The 22,726-nt window shown below is 40.9% G+C and overlaps 1 protein-coding gene across 2 annotated transcripts in view; it reads right to left on the bottom strand.

Annotated features, from left to right (window-relative positions):
* Positions 1 to 18,471, bottom strand: part of JPH1 (junctophilin 1) — a 107,359-nt gene extending 88,888 nt beyond the window's left edge. For both annotated transcript variants that reach the window (XM_049781808.1, XM_049781809.1), the window contains exons 1-2: positions 17,984 to 18,471; positions 9,858 to 10,617 (exon numbers count right to left, since the gene is read on the bottom strand). In XM_049781808.1, the coding sequence (XP_049637765.1) occupies positions 9,858 to 10,617; positions 17,984 to 18,362 (1,139 nt within the window). In that variant the 5' untranslated portion in view covers positions 18,363 to 18,471. The remainder of the gene's footprint in view (positions 1 to 9,857; positions 10,618 to 17,983) is intronic.
* Positions 18,472 to 22,726: the final 4,255 nt, after the last annotated feature.

The following is a 22,726-nucleotide window of genomic DNA, read 5'->3' as shown; positions in this document are numbered from 1 at the left end:
AAAACAAGAGGAATTCAGAGAACCTTTTCATTTTCTTCAATGGAAAATAGGCATTTGGTATAGATGAATATAAATACTTATGTCATTTCTTCTTTTCAGTACAAAACAAAACTTAGAGTTACTTAGAGCTCAGTAATAAAGCAACTGCTTTGCAAGCACAAGAGTTTGATTCCCAGCACCACTCCACATGCCAGATATTATTCTTCGTGGCACAGATAGTTATGATCTTTGGCACAAGGCTTCAAAGTGTATACAAGGGTCACCACTTAGGGGATTGAGTTCTGAAGTGAAGTGCATAGTCCCTGTAAAACACAACCTATGTCTCCTAACATCATCACAGTAATGTCAACAAAGGAAAGTGAAGAAGAAATAAGGCCCGTTCAAAGTCTCTTGACTTCACTGATTTCTAAGCTGGCAATGGAAGGAGTCCTGATTCACACATCTGTCTGCATATGGGTAGGCCAGCTTATGTTATCTTTGTTATTTATGTTCATTAATTTGATTAGAGTTTAGGTAACATGGTTACAGGACTGTTAACATTGATGGTTTGATGGATATAAAGTTATTGCATCTCAAAACCGTCAAAATGCCCAAATCGACCACCACCCACCGTTTGAAATTTTTAGTCCAGGTTGCTGGAGTTATGTCCATCCATTTGCTTATCACACCTGATCTCCCCTACCTTTCCCTTTTCTTACTCTGCCATCTTTGGCTCTATTATGCTCTGGCTTCCTGGTTTAGCCTTCCCTTTGGGGGCTGGTAATTGTAGGATGACCAGATTCTCAGAGACATTAGCTGTTTTAAAAGATTGTAGTTGAAGGACCAGAGAGATAGCATGGAGGCAGGGTGTTTGCGTTGCATGCAGAAGGTCGGTGGTCAAATCCGAGCATCCCATATGGTCCCCCGAGCCTGCCAGGAGTGATTTCTGAGCATAGAGCCAGGAGTAAACCCTGAATGCTGCTAGGTGTAACCCAAAAACAAAACAAACAAACAAACAAAAGATTGTAGTTGACCAGGCTCTGGAATACACACTTTTTCATTCAACAATCCTTCCATAAACTGAATGTGCCAGAAATATAAGAGCACCAGGACCTTACTCACTGAGGATCAAGGTTTCTTTCAGATTTTTGGGTATCCTTAGAGTCCATTTTTTTTTTAACAGAATTAGCAATTTCCTTTCTCTCAGATTCAGCAGAGAATCCTTAAGAGAGGACAAGGGTCTTGAGGTGAGGCAAATGGGAGAGGCCTATCCTGACAAGAATTCTCATTTGGCAGGCAACTTGGCATACTCACTTCTCAAACTTCTCTCATAGAAATCTTGACTTAGTCTGGACACCTCAAAGCCTGAGGCAGAAATAGAAAAACTAAAACTAAGGCAAGTCAGTTTAGTGGAACTTAAGAAATGCTTTCCTCATGACTCTCAATATGAAGTGGAAACTTTCCCCCCCTGAACTCAATAACTTTGGAACACAGGTTAGGGTTCTGTCAAGCCTATACAGAGAAGTCTTGCCACTGAAACATAAACATAGACAAAACACCAACCTTTGGGGGAAGCATGTGACAAATATCAGTCCTTGTTCACAGTAAATTATCTGTTCTACAGAATGGTTTAAGTCACACCACCAGGATATCTCCACAGAAGGACTGGCAGAAGCAGGTGGAAAATGCAACAATCAGCAAAGATAAATGTGGGTGAACAAAGAAGGTGCAAGAAAATTACTGATAAAATGACCTATATTCTCATCAGCTACAAATTGATACACTTTACTTTCCATTTATTTTATTTTATTTTTGTTTGCTTGTTTTTGTTTTGGGGCCACACCTGGTGATGCTCAGGAGTTACTCTTAGCTATGAGCTCAGAAATTGCTCCTGGCTTGGGGAACCATAAGAGAGGCCAGGGATTGAACCCAAGTTCGTCCTGGATCAGTTGCATGCAAGGCAAATGCTCTATTGCTGTGCTACCACTCCAGCCCTGTTTTTGTTTTTATAAACTATTTCACAGGCTTATTCATTAAAATAGTTGCTAAAGCATTCATTCAAGCATCTACTTTCCTTTAAAAGCTGTGCATATGCTAATAATGGAAAATTGTCAGAGCCCACTAGAAGACACAACAAATTCCCTTAGATAGATTATTTAAAATTGTAATTTGAAAGCTATGTTATGACCAGTAACATTATAGACAAGAAATAAAAGTAGGACAGAAATAATGATTTTTGGTTTTCCAGAGAAAGAGAATCTATTCAATACAATTTAAAAATTAAAATTTTTTAGCCTTTCACAATAACTTGGCAGAGATGGAGTTTCTTCCTAAAACTGGTAGCAATAAGTTTAATTTGGACCCAGAAATGTTCACTGACTCATGGCTGCCTTTGAGTTTTAATTACTAATAAGCAAAAGGTTAGGCAAGTCATATTGGGAGGGGCTGGTCTATTGAAGAGCTGCTGAAAATTTTCCCACTCACCACTTTTTGTCATCAGAATTATTTTTTTCCATGACTCTGAGTACAAAGGTAAATAAAATATATACACAATACACGTGTAGGGACCAGAGAGATAGCCTGGTGGTAGGGCATTTGCCGTGCATGCAGAAGGACAGTGGTTCCAATCCCATCATCCCATATGGTCCCCTGAGCCTGCCAGGAGCGATTTCTGAGCATAGAACCAGGCGTAATCCCTGACCGCTGCCAGGTGTGACCTCAAAACCAAAAAATAAAATAAAATAAAATAAATAAAAAAATAACAAAATACATATGTAAATCTTAAAGAAATTAAATTTATTATTTTTAGTTTTAAATAGAATTCAGGCTTTACTCCTATTCAGGCACCACTCCTGGTGGGGTTGTTGGTACCATCCATGGGACCAAACCTGCATACAAGGCAAATATTCTACTTAATGTACTATTACTCAGGCCCTTAGAAAAACAGCGTTTTACATTTTTCATAAGTCTCATATTCTATAATGCATAGCCCATGTGAGGTCATGAGCCACAAATGAAAAGACTAGGTTTTATTGAATTATTTCTTGATTCTGAGAAAAACAATGATCTCATCACCTCCCCAATCCTTTAACATTGGCAGAGTAAAAAAAATTTTTTTTAAAGGAAATAGAAGATTATTAGGGAAATGTAGTTTTTTTTTTTTTTAAGGATGGCCATCTCTTCTGCTCTGATAATCACATACTTTGATGATGTCAAAACATGTGGCCAGAGCGGCGGCACAAGTGGTAAGGTGTTTGCCTTGCCCATGCTAGCCTAGGGCGGTTCGACCTAGGCGGTTCGCTCCCCAGCGTCCCTAAGGTCCTTCAAGTCAGTAGTGATTTCTGAGCCCATACCAGGAGTAACCCCTGAGCGTCACTGGATGTGACCTCAAAACCAAAGCAAAGCAAAGCAAACAAACAAACAAAACCACACAGAATGAACCAAGAGTAGCAATCTGAGGATAAGTTGACTGCATGAAAGCTCTGCACTGCACTTTGATTAAAGGGTATATTTTTGGCTATAACTTTAACAAAAACTGACTTAATTAAAAAAATTCCATAACACACACTTTTTTTTATTTCCTGTACTTCCCTGACTACTGTCAGATTAAAGCACAATGAATTACTACAACAAAGCTTCCTTCCTTAATATTATTAATGTGCAGCAAAATGGAATTAGAAGCCTTGAAATTATTCATTCCCTCAGGAGGGAGCATTCACTTGCTCATCAATTTTTTTTTGTTGTTGTTTTTTTGGGCCATACCTGGCATTGCTCAGGGGTTACTCCTGGCTGACTGATCAGAAATAACTCCTGGCAGGCACGGGGGACCATGTGGGACACCAGGATTCGAACCAACCACCTTTGGTCCTGGATCAGCTGCTTGCAAGGCAAATGCCGCTGTGCTATCTCTCCGGGCCCGCTCATCAAGTTTTTATGAGGACCTTTCCTAGAGTGTCTGGATCCAAACTAGCTGCTGCATGTACAAAAGTGAGCAGAGTTACCTTTGGGATCTAGCTTTCCAATGCTATTGGAGAAAGAAATATTATGCAAATAGAGTGAAATAAAAATGGACTGTTTAGACTTGAGAAGGATTGAGGCCCAGGAGGCTGACCAGTTTTATTTTCTTTAAAACTTTATTTATTTATTTATTGATTGGTTGGTTGGTTGGTTTGGGGCCACACCTAGCGGCACTCAGGGGTTACTCCAGACTCTGCACTCAAAAATTGCCCCTTGGTGACTCAAGCAGTAGGGCATATGCCTTGCATAAGCTAACCTAGGATAGACCAAGGTTTGATTCCCCAGCATCCCATATGGTCCCCTAAGCCAGGAGCTATTTCTGAGTGCATAGCCAGGAGTAACCCCTGAACATCACCGGGTGTGGCCCCAAAACAAAACAAAACAAAAAAAAGAAATTGCCTCTGGCTGGCTGGGGGACCATATAGGATGCCTGGTATCAAATTTGGTCCTTCCCAGTCGACAGTATGGAAGGCAAACACCCTCCTGCTGTGCTATCTCTCCACCACTGCAGTCTCATCCTTAAGATGAGAGTTTGTGTTAAAACGTAATGAAGGACCAGCTGATGGAACTAGCTGGAGGTGAGGGGTGATCAAAGAGATGAGCCAAGATTTTCTTCAGAGTTAAAAGAACGTTGTGGCAAACTAGATAAGGAGGAAAGGAGAATAATAATATGGAATTGTAGTGGAGCTTTTAAAAAGCACAGGAAATCCTTGTTTAAAATCTACAGGCAAAACTCCAGGCCATTTTCACACATAAGTCCAAAATTGCAAACATGGAATCCAAATCTGGTTCTGGAAGCAAATGCAGCAGCTACTTTGCACACCAAGTCCCTAAAACTTGAGGCCTTCCATATTCTGTGGGGCTGCTTCCTTCTCAGGGACAGCATAACACAGAGGGCAGGGTGTGCTAGGGGAACAGAGGGCCCCCTCCTCACTACCACCCAGGCTCTGCTGGTACTCCTTGAAAGGCGATGACAGCTGAGATGAGGGAGGGGTAGCACAGTCCTGACTACCACTTGCCCTCAGTCTAACAGCTCCCCTCCACCCCAAGCATTAGTGAGGTGGTTCCAGAAACAGCCACAAGTGGAACTGCTCATTCCACACTCCCCTCTTGCTTAATTTTTTTTCTTCTGTCTGACATTGCAACCCTAATACAGATTTCTGTGCCAAGTACTTTAGGCCAGCTCTCTCCCAACTTCCCCCACATCTTCTATTCTTCCACAATACTGATTTCTTCTGAGGCTTGAATTCTACCAAATTCTTTCAACATTCCTTCCTAAATGATCAATTTGTACATAAGTGTCCACATACGAGGGATCAAACATTCATTGTTGCTCCCCATGCCTCTTGATCATTTCTTTTTTTTTTTTTTTTTTTGATTTTTCGGGCCACACCCGTTAGATGCTCAGGGGTTACTCCTGGCACGCGCTCAGAAATTGCCCCTGGCTTGGGGGGACCATATGGGACGCTGGGGGATCGAACCGTGGTCCTTTCCTTGGCTAGCGCTTGTAAGGCATACACCTTACCTCTAGCGCCACCTCGCCGGCCCCTCTTGATCATTTCTTAAAAAACAAAAAACAAAAAACAGAATTGAGACACTATGTCAAATCCAGGTGATGATTTTTTTTTTTTATCCATAGGACCAAGACAAAAGGGGGAAAATATATTGCTAAATCCTAAAATCAGTGCTTTTAACAACTGGCCAGAAACCTAAAGAAAAGTTAAAGGAGTTGAGAAGTTATCAGAATCACTCACCATTTCAAATTTTAAGCACTAATCTAATAGCAACAATTAGTGCACCCCAATTCTCTATCTGTTATGTTCCTTTTAATGTCTGCCATTAGGCCGACCCTCTACTCTTTAAAATTTCAACTGGTACCCATAGTAAGTCTTCAGAATTACAACTCCTGTATTACCTTAGGAGATCTACTACTTCTTCTTCAAAGCAGCAAAGGAAAACCCATAGATCCATTATATTCTTTTTGGGGTAATGAATGGAAGCACCTGTAGTGGTGGCCTATATGGTACTGAGGATCAAACTAGAGACTTCTATATGCCAAACATGAATTTTCTCCCTGGCCTAATAATGTATTTTTTGTGAAAATTTTTTTCTACTAAAGATGCATCCTTAAAAAAAGTTTATACTGTAATATTTTGCTTAAAAATTATGAGTTCATTTGAATATTTCTATTATTTTCCCTCAGCAGCACCATCCTTTGACATTACTTCTAGATAATATAAGATGGCATAAAACATAATTTCCCCAAGAAATTTAAACTAATTATATATTATAAATATGAATAAGAGCAATATAATAATGAAAAGTGGGGCCTAAACCAGGGCAAGTAAATAAAATTTTAACAAAGGTTAACTGGACATTTTAAGTTTTGGCTTATGAGGTCATCCAAATAGCATTAATATTCACTGTGATAAGAACTCTTAACATGTGCTCTACCCTCTTAATGAATTTTTAGGGGCACAATACAGTATTGTTAACTATAGCTGAAAAGTGGCATTGAACAGATCTCTAGAACTTACTCCTCTTGTTTAAATGAAATCTTATACCTGTTGAACAGCACTTTCCCATTTGCTCTTCTTTCTAGCCCTCAAACCACCATTTCTATGTCTGTGAATTTGACCATCTTGTGTACCTAATATTTGCAATTATGCATTTCTGTGCTGTGACTGCTTATTTTAGTTTGAAAATTGAGAACATTTCAAGTTGCTAAGTGAAATCTTTATCAAATTAACTAGCTAAGAGTAGACTATGTTATGGTATAGATTACTTGAATATAGTAGTCAAATACTGTATAAATTCAATGCTTCTAAGCTCCAGAAGACTTTCCTGAAAACAATTTCAAAAGAGACTGCAGCTAGGACTCAAGATGTTTCAAGACAATAATACAATCAGAGATCTTTTCTGCATCAGCAGTTCCCTTACATGATGTAGATTCCGTCAATTTGGAATAATCACAGAAATCAATAAAGAAAACAATCATTACACAGTCATTTGCTAAAGTATCCTGCACATGTTTATTTTCCATTTGTCAAGACTGAATGGCTTCTACTTACTGTATCATTGATCATAATATAAAACCAAAGTGGTAGAATGCAGGAGTACATATGATAAAGGTTAGGGCTTAATAAATGGTCTCTAAATAGCTCTAGAAGTAAGTTAAGAGCTAGAGTAGCTAGCTTTATTTATAGCAATATTTAGATTGCTATATGTCATATTTATAGCATATAATAATATATGTGCTGATATGTAGTATTTATAGCAATATCAACTTTGTCAGATATATCTATAACACAATGAAAAAGAAAGTATAAAACTTAGTCCTATACTACTGGGCAATTACTTTACTTTCTCCTCTACTTTCCAATAAACTTTATATCTTTTAGGGAAAAAAAGGAAGAAAAACAATGTGCATTACTTGGGAATCAGAAAAAACAAGATGCTCATCAGGAAAGAATTTGTGATTATTGATAAGTAATATTTTTGATCAGTAATAATTTTAATATAGAACAGAGGTCTCAAACTCAATTTACCTGGGGGCCGCAGGAGCCAATGTCGGGGTGATCTTTGAGTGCAAAGCCAGTAGTAAGCCTTGAACATTGAGGGGTGTGACCCAAACAACTAAAACAAAACAAAACAAAAAAAGATTCCTCTAGGGCAAGGCCACAAAATGTTGTACAGAGGGCCATTTGCGTCCCGCGAGCCGCGAGTTTGAGACCCAAATATTTGGGATTAAAATAGAAATTTAAAAAACTTTAGTGTTACCTAACCTTAAAATTACAAAACTTCTTCAATATCCAATTTGTTTCAGACTCTCAGAAATAAATAGCAGCCATAAAACAAAGCATTATTTTTTGAAAAAGAAATTTATTATTCTAAATAAATAGTTATTTATTCTAAATTCTCCTTAGAGAGAAAGAGAGTGAAAAAGAGAAAAAGGAAGACAGAGCAGTGCATTGGGTAAGGAGATTTTCTTGCATACAGCTGACAATATATGGTCCCCGCAAGCATCACCAGAAATGATCACTGAGCACAGAGCTAGGAGTAAGCTGTGAACAAAAATGCCTGTGGTCCCAAAACAGTAACACAAAAAGAGAACTTATTACTTTGAGGTATAAATGACAATCATTTGTATGTTAAAAAAGCTTAAATATCAGGACTTTTCATATGGTTCACAAAGGGAAAAAATAGGGCTTATTAATTTAATGCTAAAGACAAACCTAAAGATGTAGAAATATTTTATGGTTTCAAATAAAGCTTTATATCCAGAAAATAATATTACTGAAGCAGAAACAAGACTTAATATTTTCTGTTAAATGCTATCAAGTCACACAATATTGGCCAATAAATATCCTCTTAAAATATAAGTGTTATATATAACATCCCTTTTTCATTTTGTTTAACATATAAAATCTGTATTTAATAAAATTCTATTCTCAATTAATTTCTCCTCAGATCCCTGGACTTTGTTATTAATAGCCAAACTTTAAGCACATAGCCTTCTGTGCCCACACACCCACTTCACAGTCTATTACGCACCCCACTTTCTCCTACTCACTTTGGCCTTTCTTTACTGCTCTACTTTCTTTGAACCTTGGCGCACAGACAAACCCATCTATCCAAGCCAGGTCTCCCCCACCTCTTTCCTTTAGTATACTGATGAACTCATTGTTTCCTGCATAGAAAGTGGCCATTCCTTTTAGCTGTTGATGTTTTTGGGCCACACCCAATGGTACTCAGGGGATCATGCAGTGTTGGAGATGAAATCTGGGTGTCTGGCAGGCAAAGCATATGCTAGAGACTATGGCTATGACTATGCTACCTCTCTGGTGCAAACACAATGAATCTTGTGAGCCTTAATCCTTCTGTCTCCCTCCATCCCCTCACATCAATTCTGTGGCTTTCTTGATTTTGTAGTTTGGTCACATCCAGGTGGTGCTCAGGGGCTACTCCCATCTCTGTGCTGAGGCAGAGTGGAAAGCTCCCTTTCTAAGCTCATGGGAACAGGCTGGGCCCAGGAAGACAACACAGTGTTAGGAACATACACACTAACCCTTTGAGGTATCTCCCCACCAGTGTTCCTAGGCTTAACGATATTAACAACAACAACAACAACAACAAAACTCATGCATATAATTTACCATTCTAGCCTATTTAGATCTTGGTGCTTACCTAAAAACCACTTTTACCTAGAAGCCATCAATAGACAAAGTGTGTTTCATAAATTAGGATAATATTACAGGGGTGTCATATATAGTCCCAATTCAAGTATTAGAGAAAAAGGATTCCATGTTTCTATGTAGATGATATATTCTTTCTGGCATACAAATGATAGCACAATACTCCTGGTATTTCACCATTACTTTCAAAATAAACATTAACTTACTACATGCAGGAAAATGTAAACTCCATATCGTTAAGTGTTAAGGAAGCATTTTATAACAGAAAGGGGATCTCAATCTGCCTTCAAACATCATTGGGGCTGGAGCGATAGCACAATGGTTTTTGCCCTGCACGTAGCCGATCTAAAATGGATGGTGGTTCGAATCCCAGCATCCCATATGGTCCCAGGAGTCTTCCAAGAGCTATTTCTATGTGACCCCCAAACCAAAAACCAAAAACCAACCAAACCAAAAAAAAAAAAAAAACCCAACTATCATATTATTTAATGTTAGGATCACGGATCATTCCAATAGTGTAGGTTCATTGCTGTCTTGTTCTATTGGGCTTACCCATTTTCCACATCTGATTGCTGCCACTGATAGAATTCTTTTTCTCTGCCATCAACAGACTGACAACTTGACTTCCCACTGTTTATGAAAACCACCCACCCCACCATCACATACCTCGAATTCGCAATTTCCACTTTGGTTCTGGCCATGGCGGCTGCACGTTGGGCCCCTTCGATGGCTCTGTCCACCTTCTCCCTCGTTTTGGTATTTCTGAGGGGTATCAGCTGCTTCCTTATTCCACGGACCAGAACATTGTTTTTGTATTTCCCTTCTTCCTTGGAGCCATCAGGAAACACGGTGCAGCCATATCCATGCCTCTTGTTATGGGCCCACTCGCCTTCATACTTCATGCCATTGGAGCGCTCGCTGATGCCAAAGCCGTTACGCTTGTCATTCTTCCACTCGCCCAGGTAGGTCTCGGTGGTGGTGGCATCCACATGGTCTTCCACAGGGCAAAAATCACAATCCACGTCTCCAAAGCTGATGGTGGAGTTGGCATCGCTGGAACTGATGCGGCTCATGGCAGCGTCGCTGCGCACAGAACTGCGCTTGCTGGAGATGGAAGACTTGGATTCCGACTTGCGAAGTTTCATACTCCCCAAAAGGGATCCCCTGCGAAAGAGGCCACCCTTCTTCTTGCCGGGGAGCTCTGCATCAGCCTGGAAGTTGAGGACAAAGCCACCTCGGGTGCCAGTTGGGGTGTCTGCTGCGGCTGCGGCATCCTGGAGAACACTCCCATTGCTCTGCTCGCTGCGCAACGAGGCCAGCGAGGTGCGTAAAGGAGAGCGGATCACGGTGGCCATGCCATAGGGCACACTCTGGCGCACCCCATAGCCGTGTCGCATGCCCCCGGCCCATTGGCCCTGGTAGGTACCTGCAAGAGAAATCATGAGAAAGCAGAGCATGAGCTGAGGTAGCCGGGTAATGAGTACCTAGTACTGATGGAGCCTGGTACAGAGAACGGGCAGGACAAATGTCCTGTTTCCAGTCAAATTCTTTTATTTTTTATTTATTTTTGTCTTTTTTTTTTTTAAACCACACCCGGCTATGCTCAGGACGCCTTCCTGGCATGCTCGGGGGGCCATATAGGATGCCGGTGACTGAACTCAGGTCGAGCACGTGCAAGGCAAGTGCCCTACCCGCTGTTCTATCGCTCCGGCTCCCAAATTCTTTTATATATTTTTTTTTTTTTGGTTTTTGGGCCACACCCTGTGACGCTCAGGGGTTACTCCTGGCTATGTGCTCAGAAGTTGCTCCTGGCTTCTTGGGGGACCATATGGGACGCCGGGGGATCGAACCGCGGTCCGTCCTAGGCTAGCGCAGGCAAGGCAGGCACCTTACCTCCAGCGCCACCGCCCGGCCCCAGTTCTTTTATATTTTTAAACTTGATTGTTTGATTGATTGATTGATTAGGTTTTGGGCTACACCTAGAGGCGCTCAGGGGGTTTCTCCTGTTTCTGCACTCAGAAATTACTCCTGTGGATGGTATCAAGACCAGACAATAATATAGTGGAAATAAAAAATAATCAGACTTAGAAAACCCTAAAGAGTCCACTGTAAAACTCCTAGAAACAATTAGCCAATACAGCAAAGTGACTGGCTACAAAGTCAATACACAAAAGATAGTAGCGACCCTCTTTACAAATAACAAAGTAGAGAAGAAAGAGATTAAGGAGTTAATTCCACTTAAAATAGTATCTAAAAAAAAAAAAATGATCGGATTTGAACACCAAACCCAAAGTCAAGGACAAATAGAATAGATACCCAAATCTACAAGGAAGGGGCAGTTACACTATCATTCTGAAGGTGTAAAGGAGGGAGATATGGGATGCATACTGGGAATAGGGGTGGAGGAGGACAATACTGGTGGGCATTGCCCCTCATTTATTGTCACTATGTACCTTAAATATCACTGTGAAAGATTTGTTATCTACGTTGGCCACATAAAAATTAAAAAAAAAAAGAAAGAAAAAAAAATCACCCCTGACAGGCTGGAGTACCATATGGGAAGCCAGAAATCAAACTGGGTCCCTCCTGGGTCGGCCGCATGCAAGGCAAACACCCTACCACTGTGCTATCTCTCCAGCCTCCTCCAAGTCAAATTCTAAGGGAAACTTTTGGTCCACTTATGAATCCCACCTGTTAATACTGCCACACAGGGTCCCCCCCCAAATCTACTATTTTGCACCTGAACTCTCATAGTTGTGACTTAGATAAGTGATGACATTTTAATGATCATAAATATTGCTAAACAAACTTTCTCTTTAAGTATCAGTACATCCAAAAATCCCTTAGAATGGCAGTACTCCAAAAGTTGACATGAGTTTATTTGTGGATTTCAGTTTAGTTTTTTTTTTTTTTTACCAAGTTAAGTGAAAACTCTAAAAATGACTTTTAGATCTGTCAATTACTAATCCAAAAATCTCGAGACTTCATATTTTTAATAATCTTAATTATTATTAACTTGAAGCTAAAATAATATTAGGTAATACACATAGGGGTTCAAATAAATGGTTTTAAATTTTTTTCAATATGTTCCTCTATTGAGAGATTAGGTTAAAAACTAATATTTAGGAGCCAAAGCAATAGCAGAGCGATAAGTCATTTGCCTTGCACACAGCTGATCCAGGACGGATCTGGATTCAGTCTCCAAGCCAGGAGTGATTTCTGAGCACATAGCCAGGAATAATCCCTGAGAATCACCAGGTGTGTCCCAAAAAGAAAAAAAAATTACTAATATTTAGAATTGGGGGCTGGAGAGATAGCATGGAGGTAAGGCGTTTGCCTTGCATGCAGAAGGTCGATGGTTCAAATTCTGGCATCCCATATGGTTCCCCAAGCCTGCCAGGAGCGATTTCTGAGCGTAGAACCAGGAGTAACCACTGAGCGCTGCCAGATGTAATCCACCCCCCCCCTCCAAAAAAAAAAAAAAAAACCAAACCCTAATATTTAGAATTATTACTGATGTCAGGGTAAGCTTTAAAGCTCAATGTTATTTGAGAAAATTAATATAATACATATGGTCCCATCAAGAAAGAATGGCAATTTTTTTTTCACATTTTGTACTTTCAAGTGAAAAGTTTGAGTGTGACATGCTGTATTCCTTTCCTCCTGGCCATTCTCGTCCTGGATTTCCTTAGCTTCTGTCACTGCCCTCTGAATCACATTAGAAACTAACAGCAAGAATCACTTTAGAAAAGAACACAAAATTTTCACTCAGGTGAAAATCAGCTATGGTGGCTAAAGTTCACACAATCCTTAGAAAAGCCAAGATAAGGCCAGAGGGAACCTACCTACGGCTTTTAACATCATAGAATTGATCCCAGTGTTTGACAGTGTCCCTGAAAACTGATGCTGCCATAACATTCTTCTCCCATCTATCAAGTCCCCAAGTAAATATTATATCCATTCAGGAAAAGGATAATCTTAAACTTAAAGCATTTGTTTCTGATTTATTTTTTTGTTTGTTTTTTGTTTTTTTCGGCCACACCCATTTGATGCTCAGGGATTACTCCTGGCTAAGTGCTCAGAAATTGACCCTGGCTTGGGGGACCATATGAGACGCCGGGGGATTGAACCGTGGTCCTTCCTTGGCTAGCGCTTGCAAGGCAGACACCTTACCTCTAGCGCCACCTCACCGGCCCCTGTTTAAGTTTTTTTTTTTATTAAATAAATTAGCAATTATGTAGTAGAAGCTGGTGCAGCTTTTTAATATAATTTGAGGAGGAGGGCCAGAGTGATAAGACAGGGGGTAGGTGGCTTGCTTTGCACTGTGTGCCGCCATCCTGGCTTCAATTACAACATCCCATATGTTCCCCCAAGCACCACCAGAAGTGATTCCTGACTGCAGAGCCAGAAATAAGCCTGAGCATCACTGGTGTGGCCCTCAAACCAAACCAAACCAAACCAAACCAAACCAAACCAAATCAAACAAACAAACAAACAAACAAACAAAAAACAAAATAAAACAAAGAATCTTAGGAGGAACTAAAAATTAAAGAGCTTAGAATTTTCAAAAATTGAGGCCATTTCTTTCAATTAGAAATTTTAATTATTGTATTAATCAAAGGAAGCTATATGAAAATGTTAGGCAATGACTTCTGTGTTATTTACAGTAGTCACGATATCATAAAAATTAACCCCTAGAGTATATCTTGACCCCTGGCAATTTCTAATTATATATTTTAAAATATGTATAAGTAATATGTATAATCTGATTTTACTGGCAGTCACTTTTCATTTTGTAATTCCACACAGAATGCCACTGCATAGCACGTATCTGCTTTTAAATAATAAATAAGAAAATAGTATAATAGAAAATAATAAAATCATCATGCTAATGGTATAATATCAATGATGAAAACCTGGGCTGCACCAAGAAGTTAACATCATAATGGCTCCAAAATAAAAGTTTGACTAACTTTTAAAGAGACTTTGCTCTCTCCTATTCATTCTGATATAGGTTTGTAATAATAATAAAAAAAAAAAGACAGGAGTGGGTGATGATAAAATGTGAGGTGGGTCTGGTCCTTGTGAACATTATATTCTAGCTAAGAGTGAAAGTATCAACCTAACATCTAATACCTTCTAAGGTGAACAGATCATAGCTTTTACCAGAAAGATAAGACAGTTCACATAACTAAAACATATGACAGCAGATTTCCACTGTCATTTCCAACCAACCTCATCTCAAAGAAAGGAGATTGAGTATGAAGGTAATTTCAACATTACTTTTCCTTTGTCTGTGAAAATCAAAATCATACAACACAACTACTTACAGGTACTAAAACAAACCACTTCATAGTATTCTGTTTATTTAAATGAGAACAATAATCATATTCTTTTAACTTTTCTAAATTGACAAGTTAAGTTTGCTAAAACAGATTCCAATGATGATATATGCTACCAAGTAGTTAGACTTTTAAAATGCAACCATACTATTTTAATAAATGTTTATTAGCAGTTAGGAAACATTAAAAACCAGTTCCCTTAAGCTGTTACATCCAGAAGCCTAGTATTTAGAATTTTCAAAGATGATTGCTCTTCTCCTAGAGCCAAGAGATTTAAAGCAACAGTAGCAGTGAGAAAAGGTCTCTGTTTAATTCTCAAATAAGAAAGGAGGATCAAGAATATTGGCCACTTTCTCCCCTGTTGAATCACGTTATATGAATACATTCCTCAAAAAATTGCTAGAAACCAACAGTCAAACTGTCGGTAGTTTATCTAAAATTAAAATACATTTAATGTACTCAATGAACCTAGAAATAGAGGCTCTATTTCTTCACAAAGCAGGTGGATTCCAAATTTCCCCTGCTGTTCAAAGTTCTAACTAGTTCCTCTCCATTACTTAAATACAGATGCTTAGTTTGCAAGTGTAAAGAATTGATGAATTTTTAAAAATTATATTCTTTACCCTTTCATCTGGAAGATAATTTTTGAGATCTAGCTGACTAGTTTAACTACACAAACTTACAGCGGAAGATATCTAGTTCAGAAAGTGTTTCAAATTTAGACTGCACTCAGCCACACTTAACGTTTATGTGCTAGGAATGGATCTACCTAAGTATGTATTCAACAGAGCAATTTGTCTTCCTGGTTATTTTTAATAGTGGCACAACAGATTAAAACACAAAGCAGAAGAACGGATCATAATTCATACAAAAATGCTGGACACCCAGACTTGAATTTAGTGTATATCAGATTTCATTTTCAGGGTTCTACTTTAATAACAATTTACACAAAAATCATACATAGGTCAAGTGACATGCTTCATGTAAAATCTCCTCTTCCTCAGCTAGTTTAATTTCATCAAAAAATATAGAAAATCAGATTTCCCTCAATCCAACAGAGTGTACAGATGGAAATGTGCTGGGACTAAGGCAAAAAAAAAAAAATCTAACTTTTAAGTGCACTTCCACTAAACTCCCATTTTGTGATTAAGAGCATTCTAATAAAATGGGGTAGTATATAAAAGAAAGCAGAGGATCCATTAGCACAAAGTAGATATTAAAATTTCAGTGGTTTTCCTTCTTTTCCTAACTAGCATATTCAGATTTTTGTTTTGTTTTGGGATCATACTCAGTAATACTCAGGATTTATTTCTGACTTGTGTTCAGGGATCACTCCTGGTAGAGCTTGAGATAGAAACTGGTGGGCTGCTTACAAGGCAAATATCTTACCCTCTGTACTATTTCATCAGCCCTATTTGTGTTTAAGTTTTGTTTTGGTTAGCAATCCGAACTTTTAGTGATGAAGATGCCATAGTTTTAAGATTTTTTTTTTAAAGTTAGTGTAAAAAACAGAAGGACAACTTATAAAATCATTTGAGTGATGTAAGAGTTCTGGAGTACATACATAAACTACAGAGAAATGCTGTACTGTGTTATCTATCTAGACATACACATTAAAATGATAGTAAGTATTAGGTATAATGAATTAAAATTTAAGTCAAGAGTTTAATGACTTACAACTTTAACTTATTTTTTAAGCTTTGAAACAGAGAACTATTTGGGGCCTTCTTAAAGTTACAAAATCTTATACACTCAAAAATAAATTTTATATTTCAACTTCAAGCATGAAACTTAATTCAACTGTGGAGTTGGAGCTTCCAATACATCCAATCAGAAGCTAATGTTTCTAGGGCTGTCAGCCAAGGCACTCTACCTATTCAGAACATTCAACAGCCCTAATTACTGCGGAACTGGGGATTCATGCCCCCCTATAAAGCATTAATGTCTCCTCCCCTTTTAATCCATAAGAACCATATCATTTGTTTTACTGTAGGAGGAAAGATGTCCTTTTTAGCAAATCCTACCATTCGGCAATTTTGCATTTGAAATATAGCTCAAGTATTCTGAGTAAGTGAAGCGTAAATTGTATAAGCTTTTATATAAGCACTGGCATAACTAGGGTGGCAGTGGGCTGGAGAAACTTTTAATTGGATTCATTTACTATCCTTTAACTGGACTGCTAGTTCCCAAGCTGACATCCTTCCTACAGTCCTTCTGAATTCAACGCTTTTGTTTATTATCCGAACACATATTTCACCAAAGCATAAGCCGTTCATTCTCATCTTATTATACCTCAGCTTTTGACAACTCTTTCGATAAAAATAACTTTCCCAGTTGGAAAAATAAAAAAAAGAGGAACTCTGTAGATCTGTAATCTATTTTGCAAATACTGTTAAACTTTAGAAGTGATTTTTTTTTTTTTTGCTCACAGCCAGCATAGCATGATCTATGCTTAACTCAGACACCTTAGTGCATATAAGGGCCCATTTTTATGGAAAAGAAAGTGGCCGCTCACTTAATAACTCCAGGAACATGCCTTTCAACTTGACTTTCCAGACTTAAGACTTTACTATTCATTTCTCAACTATTTTCCTATAACTTCCCCCAAAGCTTTTTGGGCCCACAAAGACCCCCTTTCACAGCACACCTATATTTTAAGGAAGGCAGTGAAGACCAGATAGAAAAATCTTCTTTAGCCTCGGCAGCTAAACCAAGTGGACTTGCAAACTTGCAAACCAAGTGAACTTCCCTAATGCACCTCAAGCAAGCAAGCAAGCAAGCAAGCAAGCAAGCAAGCAAGCAAGCAAGCAAGCAAGCAAGCAAGCAAGCAAGCAAGCAAGCAAGCAAGTAAGGCACCCCTGGCTCCCCAGCACCCCTAATTAAAAGAGTCCTGGCTTCTATCTTTGGGCTAACAGAGGGACAGGAGGGAAATACGACTCCATGTGAAACCAAGCCGGGGAGGAGCGACCCACCCTGCTGCCGCTCAGGCCAGCCACTCGGGCAGAGAGGCACTGGGTGACTCGCTCCAGGGCCACCCGAGCGCGCTGGATCTCCACCGAACCGGGTCGGGAGCAGGAGGAGCAGGTGCAAGAGCAAAAGAGGGACTGAGAGGGGAGCTCAAGTGACACGTCCTGGCAGCCCGGCCCTGCCATGGGCCCGGCCCAACCCTCCTGGGCCACTTGGCCAGGTCTAGTCGCGCCTAGCTCTCTCTCCTCCAAGCGAGTGGACACCGCCTGCTCCCTAAAAAGTGTCCTTTGCCAACCCAAGACACCCCCTAGGGGCAGGCGGACGCTGGCAGGTGGACATCCAGTCCAGTGGGGTCCCTTTGCATCCAGCCCAGATGTTTTGGGCAGGTTCCCCAGACACGTGCGTCCTACCCCATTGCACCCCATCTCCCCTCTGTGGCTGGTGCCAAGGTGCCAGGAGCGCGTGCCTCTGGATGCCACTCACCTCCATCCCCGTAGGTCTCCACGCCGTAGCCGTCTTGCAAACCGTTACTCCAGGTGCCCTCGTAGCGGGCCGGGGCGCACAGGCTCTGGCGCACCCCATAGCGCCCCTTGAAGCCGTGCGACCACTCCCCCCGGTAGATCCACTTGCCTTTCGTCTCCACCCCGAGTCCGTGCCTCTTGCCCTGCGCCCAGTAGCCCTGGTACGTGTTGCCGCTGGGCCAGGTATAGCCCCCCACCACCTCGAAGCCGTGCGACCAGGACCCCGAGTATTCGCCCTGGCCCTTGGGGCCCGTGCAGATGCCATGCCCGTGCGCCTTGCCTTCCTCCCAGCCTCCGCAGTAGGTGCCCCCATCGTCGAAGTCGAATCTTCCGCCCGTCATTCGGGGGGCAGCCCCAACGGGGGCACAGCAGGGCAGGGTGGCACACTCCGGGGGGGTGCTGGGGACCCGCCGACGCCGCCCCCCTTCCTCCCTCTCCCTCCTCCTCCTCCTCTTCCTCCTCCTCCTCCTCCTCCTCGATTGCCACCGCCCCGGCCAGCGCTCCGGAGGACAGCCCCGGCTCCCCCAGCGGACCTTCTGCGCCTCCCCGCCCACGGGAACGGGGTGCCGCCCCGTGCCCGCCCCTAGTCTCCTCCTAGGTCCGCCTAGCTCCGCCCCGCCCCGCTGGAGTCCTGCCCCCGGCCCCCCAGCAGCCTCTGAGCAGCCCCCAGTGTGTGTGAACGGGAGTGGGCACCCCAGTTGAGAGGTTCTCCCCCACTCCTCTCCCAGTGGCTGGGTGCGCCCCTGCTTTGCGCGCGCTCCTCCCAGGAAGAGGGAGAGAGAGAGGCGAGGCTCTGCCCGTGCGCCCGCGAGCGTCGATTCGGGTCTCCAGGGTTTGGGTTTGGGTTTGGGAAGGAGGGAGGGTCTGTCTGTCTGTCTGTCTGTCTGTCTGTCTATCATCTCTATTTATCAATCATCTATTTATCAATCATCTCTCTCTATATCTATCTAATCTATCATCTATCAATCATCTCTATCTATTCATCAATCATCTCTTTCTATTTATCAATCATCTATCTATCATCTATCTACCTATGTATCAATCATCTCTCTATATCTATCTAATCTATCATCTGTCTATCATCTCTCTATGTCAGTCATCTTTCCATCCATACATCCATCTATCATCTATCCATCTATCTATCACCTCTCTATTTATCAATCATCTCTCTATACATCTATCTATCTATCTGTCTATCTATCTATCTATCTATCTATCTATCTATCTATCTATCTATCTATCTATCTATCTATCTATCTATCTATCTATCTATCTATCTATCTATCTATCTATCTATCTATCTATCTAATCTATCTATCTATCCATCCATCCACGTGGCTTGCAGAGCCTGGAAGTGCAGCCAAGTGTGTGTGTGTGTGTGCAGAGAGAGAGAGGAGAGAGAGAGAGAGAGAGAGAGAGAGAGAGAGAGAGAGAGAGAGCGAGAGAGAGAGAGAGAGAGAGAGAGAGAGAGAGAGAGCTCCTGGGTGTCTCTCTCTGCTCCTCTCTTCCTCTCTGCACGGAGGGGGGGGCTCACGGTGGCATCTTTTTGGGCATTCCAACTCATCTGCGGTGGCTCTTGTCAGTGCCTAGCTGTCACTGTGCCCCCAGATCTGTGTGTGCCTGTGATGGCAAATCTGTGCCAGCCTAGATCTCATTTTGTGCAGAATGTTCTGCTACACATTTGCTGCGTGTTTTTTTTTTCTTCATGATTAGTTCCATGAAAAGATGGGGAGAGAGAGAGGAATGCTTTTTGTTCGGAATAAAGTGATTCGGTTTTGTAGTCATTGAGGTATTTTTATTTTTTATTTTTTTTAAAATCTGTCTCTACAAGGCTCGATGATATTTCCTTTTGCATCAGAGCTTGGCTCCCCCTAAAGCTTCATTTGTTCTTTTAACAGCATTAGAAATTCTTCAGTCTGGAGAAACTATTATGCTGAGTGAAATAAGTCAGAGGGAGACACACACACACACACACACACACACACACACACAGAATAGTTTCACTCACCTATAGGTTTTAAGAAAAATAAAAGACATTATTGTAATAATGCCCAGTGACAATAGAGATGAAGGCTAAAAGGACAGAACACAATATGAAGTTTACCACAAAGAGTGGTGAGTGCAGTTAGAGAAATAATGACACCAACAACTATTATGACAATGTTAATGAGTGAGAGAAGTAGAATGCCTGACTTAAAGATAGGCAAGGGATGAGGGAGGAAGAATATGTGGCATTGGTGGTGGGAAGGGTGCACAGGTGAAGGGCGTTAAAGAATATAAAAAAAAAGAAAGAAATTTTCCAGTCTGGAGCTGTGTATCCCACAGACAGCTGGTCAAGTCTATATTGTATTAATGATTGGAATGTACACCTGTTACCTCTCCACTGGTGCCCACACTTTAAGAAAGTAAACAGAAGCTTTCAAGGAGGAATATGGTAAGCAGAACTTTGCCCTAAATCTACGAAGCTTCTGTGACCTACAAAACTCTGCCATTAGTGTCAGCTGATCTACTTTCTAGCTACAACCCTGCTGTGATAGGGTTATACACTTTAAACACATCTTATCTTAGAAACTTCTATTTTAGCATCTTCCAAGTAGGAATGACCAGGTGGTCTTTTCCTACAGTGAATGGGTTAATAACTGAGTGTCTACCCCAATCTTCTATTTCCATCCTGCTTTAAAGCCAAGAACAAAGAGATTTGGTAATAGGTAAATTGACCTGGTCAAATATTGTCTCTGATGGAAGCAGACAGGAATCTCAATCTTACCTTTGAAATAACTGTAAGACTCATTGCTCTGAGCTTTGTCACAGGGGTGTAAGTTGGCCTCTGAAGAAAATTTCTTTAGCTCAGTATTTTTGACATTTCTTTGACTAAGAGGCTTTTGGGTGCCTGTACAGGTACCAATGTCTCTCTTACTAGGTTTATGATAATTAGATAAAAATACAAAGACAGGTGTAGGATCAGGATCGTCTCACTCATCTATGGGTTTTAAAAAAAATAAGACTTTATTGTAATAATGCTCAGAGACAATAGAGATGAGGGCTGGAAGGACCAGCTCAAGATATGAAGCTCACCACAAAGAGTGGTAAGTGCAGTTAGAGAAATAACTACACTGACAACTATCATAACAATGTCAATGAGTGAGAGAAGTAGAATGACTATCTTGAATACTGGCAGGGGGTTAGGAGGAAGATTGGGGACAATGGTGATGGGAATGTTGCACTGGTGAAGGGGGGTGTTTTTTATTTTTTTATGATCAAAACCCAACTACAATCATATTTGTAATCAAAGTGCTTAAACAAAGGTATTAAAAAACAAAACAAAAACTCCAAAGACAGATGTCAGGGAAAGAGGCAGTAGAGAAGGAAAATAAACTCTACAGCAAAAGAAAAGAAATGAACTTTGATTGGCTATTGTGGATCATCACTGGTTCTTCCTGCTTACCTGGTTGAAATACTGAAAGAAAAATCTCACAAGTACAATCATGTTTGGTTTTTTTTTTTTTTTTTTATTTTTGGTTTTTGGGCCACACCCGGTGACGCTCAGGGGTTACTCCTGGCTATGCGCTCAGAAGTCGCTCCTGGCTTGGGGGACCATATGGGACACCGGGGGATCGAACCGCGGTCCGTCCTAGGCTAGCGCTGGCAAGGCAGACACCTTACCTCTAGCGCCACCGCCCGGCTCCACAATCATGTTTGTAATCAAGGTGTTTAAATAAAGATATAAAAAAAAAGAAAGAAGAATCTCAGTGTACATAGAACCAAATTACCAAAGAGAATTAGAAACCCTCATGATAGCTCTGCCTGCGGAGTTGCCAGGAGCTAGCTATGCTTACTCTAGTGGTCAGGAATAATCGCATGTCTTGCTCAGCATGTCGTCCTGGAATGGGGATTGATTTAGGCCAGTAGGAAAACTAGGGCCCAGAACTTAGCCACAGAACTTTAATTCTATTTCTCTATCTTGGGCTACTGGGTTCCAGGAACTAGCATAGAAAAGCAGGTTTCTTTTTATTTTCAGCTGCTGTTTGATTTGAGACACGGTGTGGCAATGTAGGTGCCAGCTTTTCTCTTTTTAAACTGATTCTCTTCACAGAATCACCATTGTGCCTTTTCTTTCTTTGTTTTTATGGCAAGAGGTGGGGTGGCCTTGGGGTGGGAAACCCTTACATATGTTAGCATCTATATATAAATATTTCACTGAATTTGTCTGCAAGGATGGAGGAAGCAGTTGTTTTTATTTTTTCTACTTAGCTCTCTTGCACATAATATGCTTTCTGGAATTACAGAAGAGATATCTGGCCTCTGTAATGAATGTCTAGTTTAAGGCAAATGGTTAAAGTATGCAGGGAGTGGGACCGAAGTGATAGCACAGTGGTAGGGCCTTTGCCTTGTATGTGGCTGACCCAAGAGAGACCTGGGTTAGATCTGCAGCATTCCATATGGTCCCCTGAGCCAGGAGTACATAGCCAGGAGTAGCTCCTGAGCATCACCAGGTATGTCCCAAAAACCAAATAAATAAATAAATAAATAAATGCAGGGAGGATATGGATATTTTGGAAGAAAAAAGATAGAGCCATTTATCACTGAATCTTTTCTGTTTGTTATCCCTGATAGATTTGTTCTTTAGAGTGAACATTCATTAAGAGATACTCAATTCATACTGTGAACATTTCCACAAACCTTAACTCTAATCCAACTCTCTGTT

Source organism: Suncus etruscus, chromosome 10 (genome assembly GCF_024139225.1).
Source record: "Suncus etruscus isolate mSunEtr1 chromosome 10, mSunEtr1.pri.cur, whole genome shotgun sequence".
NCBI classification, from domain to species: Eukaryota; Metazoa; Chordata; class Mammalia; order Eulipotyphla; family Soricidae; genus Suncus; species Suncus etruscus.
Note: the sequence above shows the minus strand (reverse complement) of the source record. Positions and strands in the feature narration are given on the sequence as shown.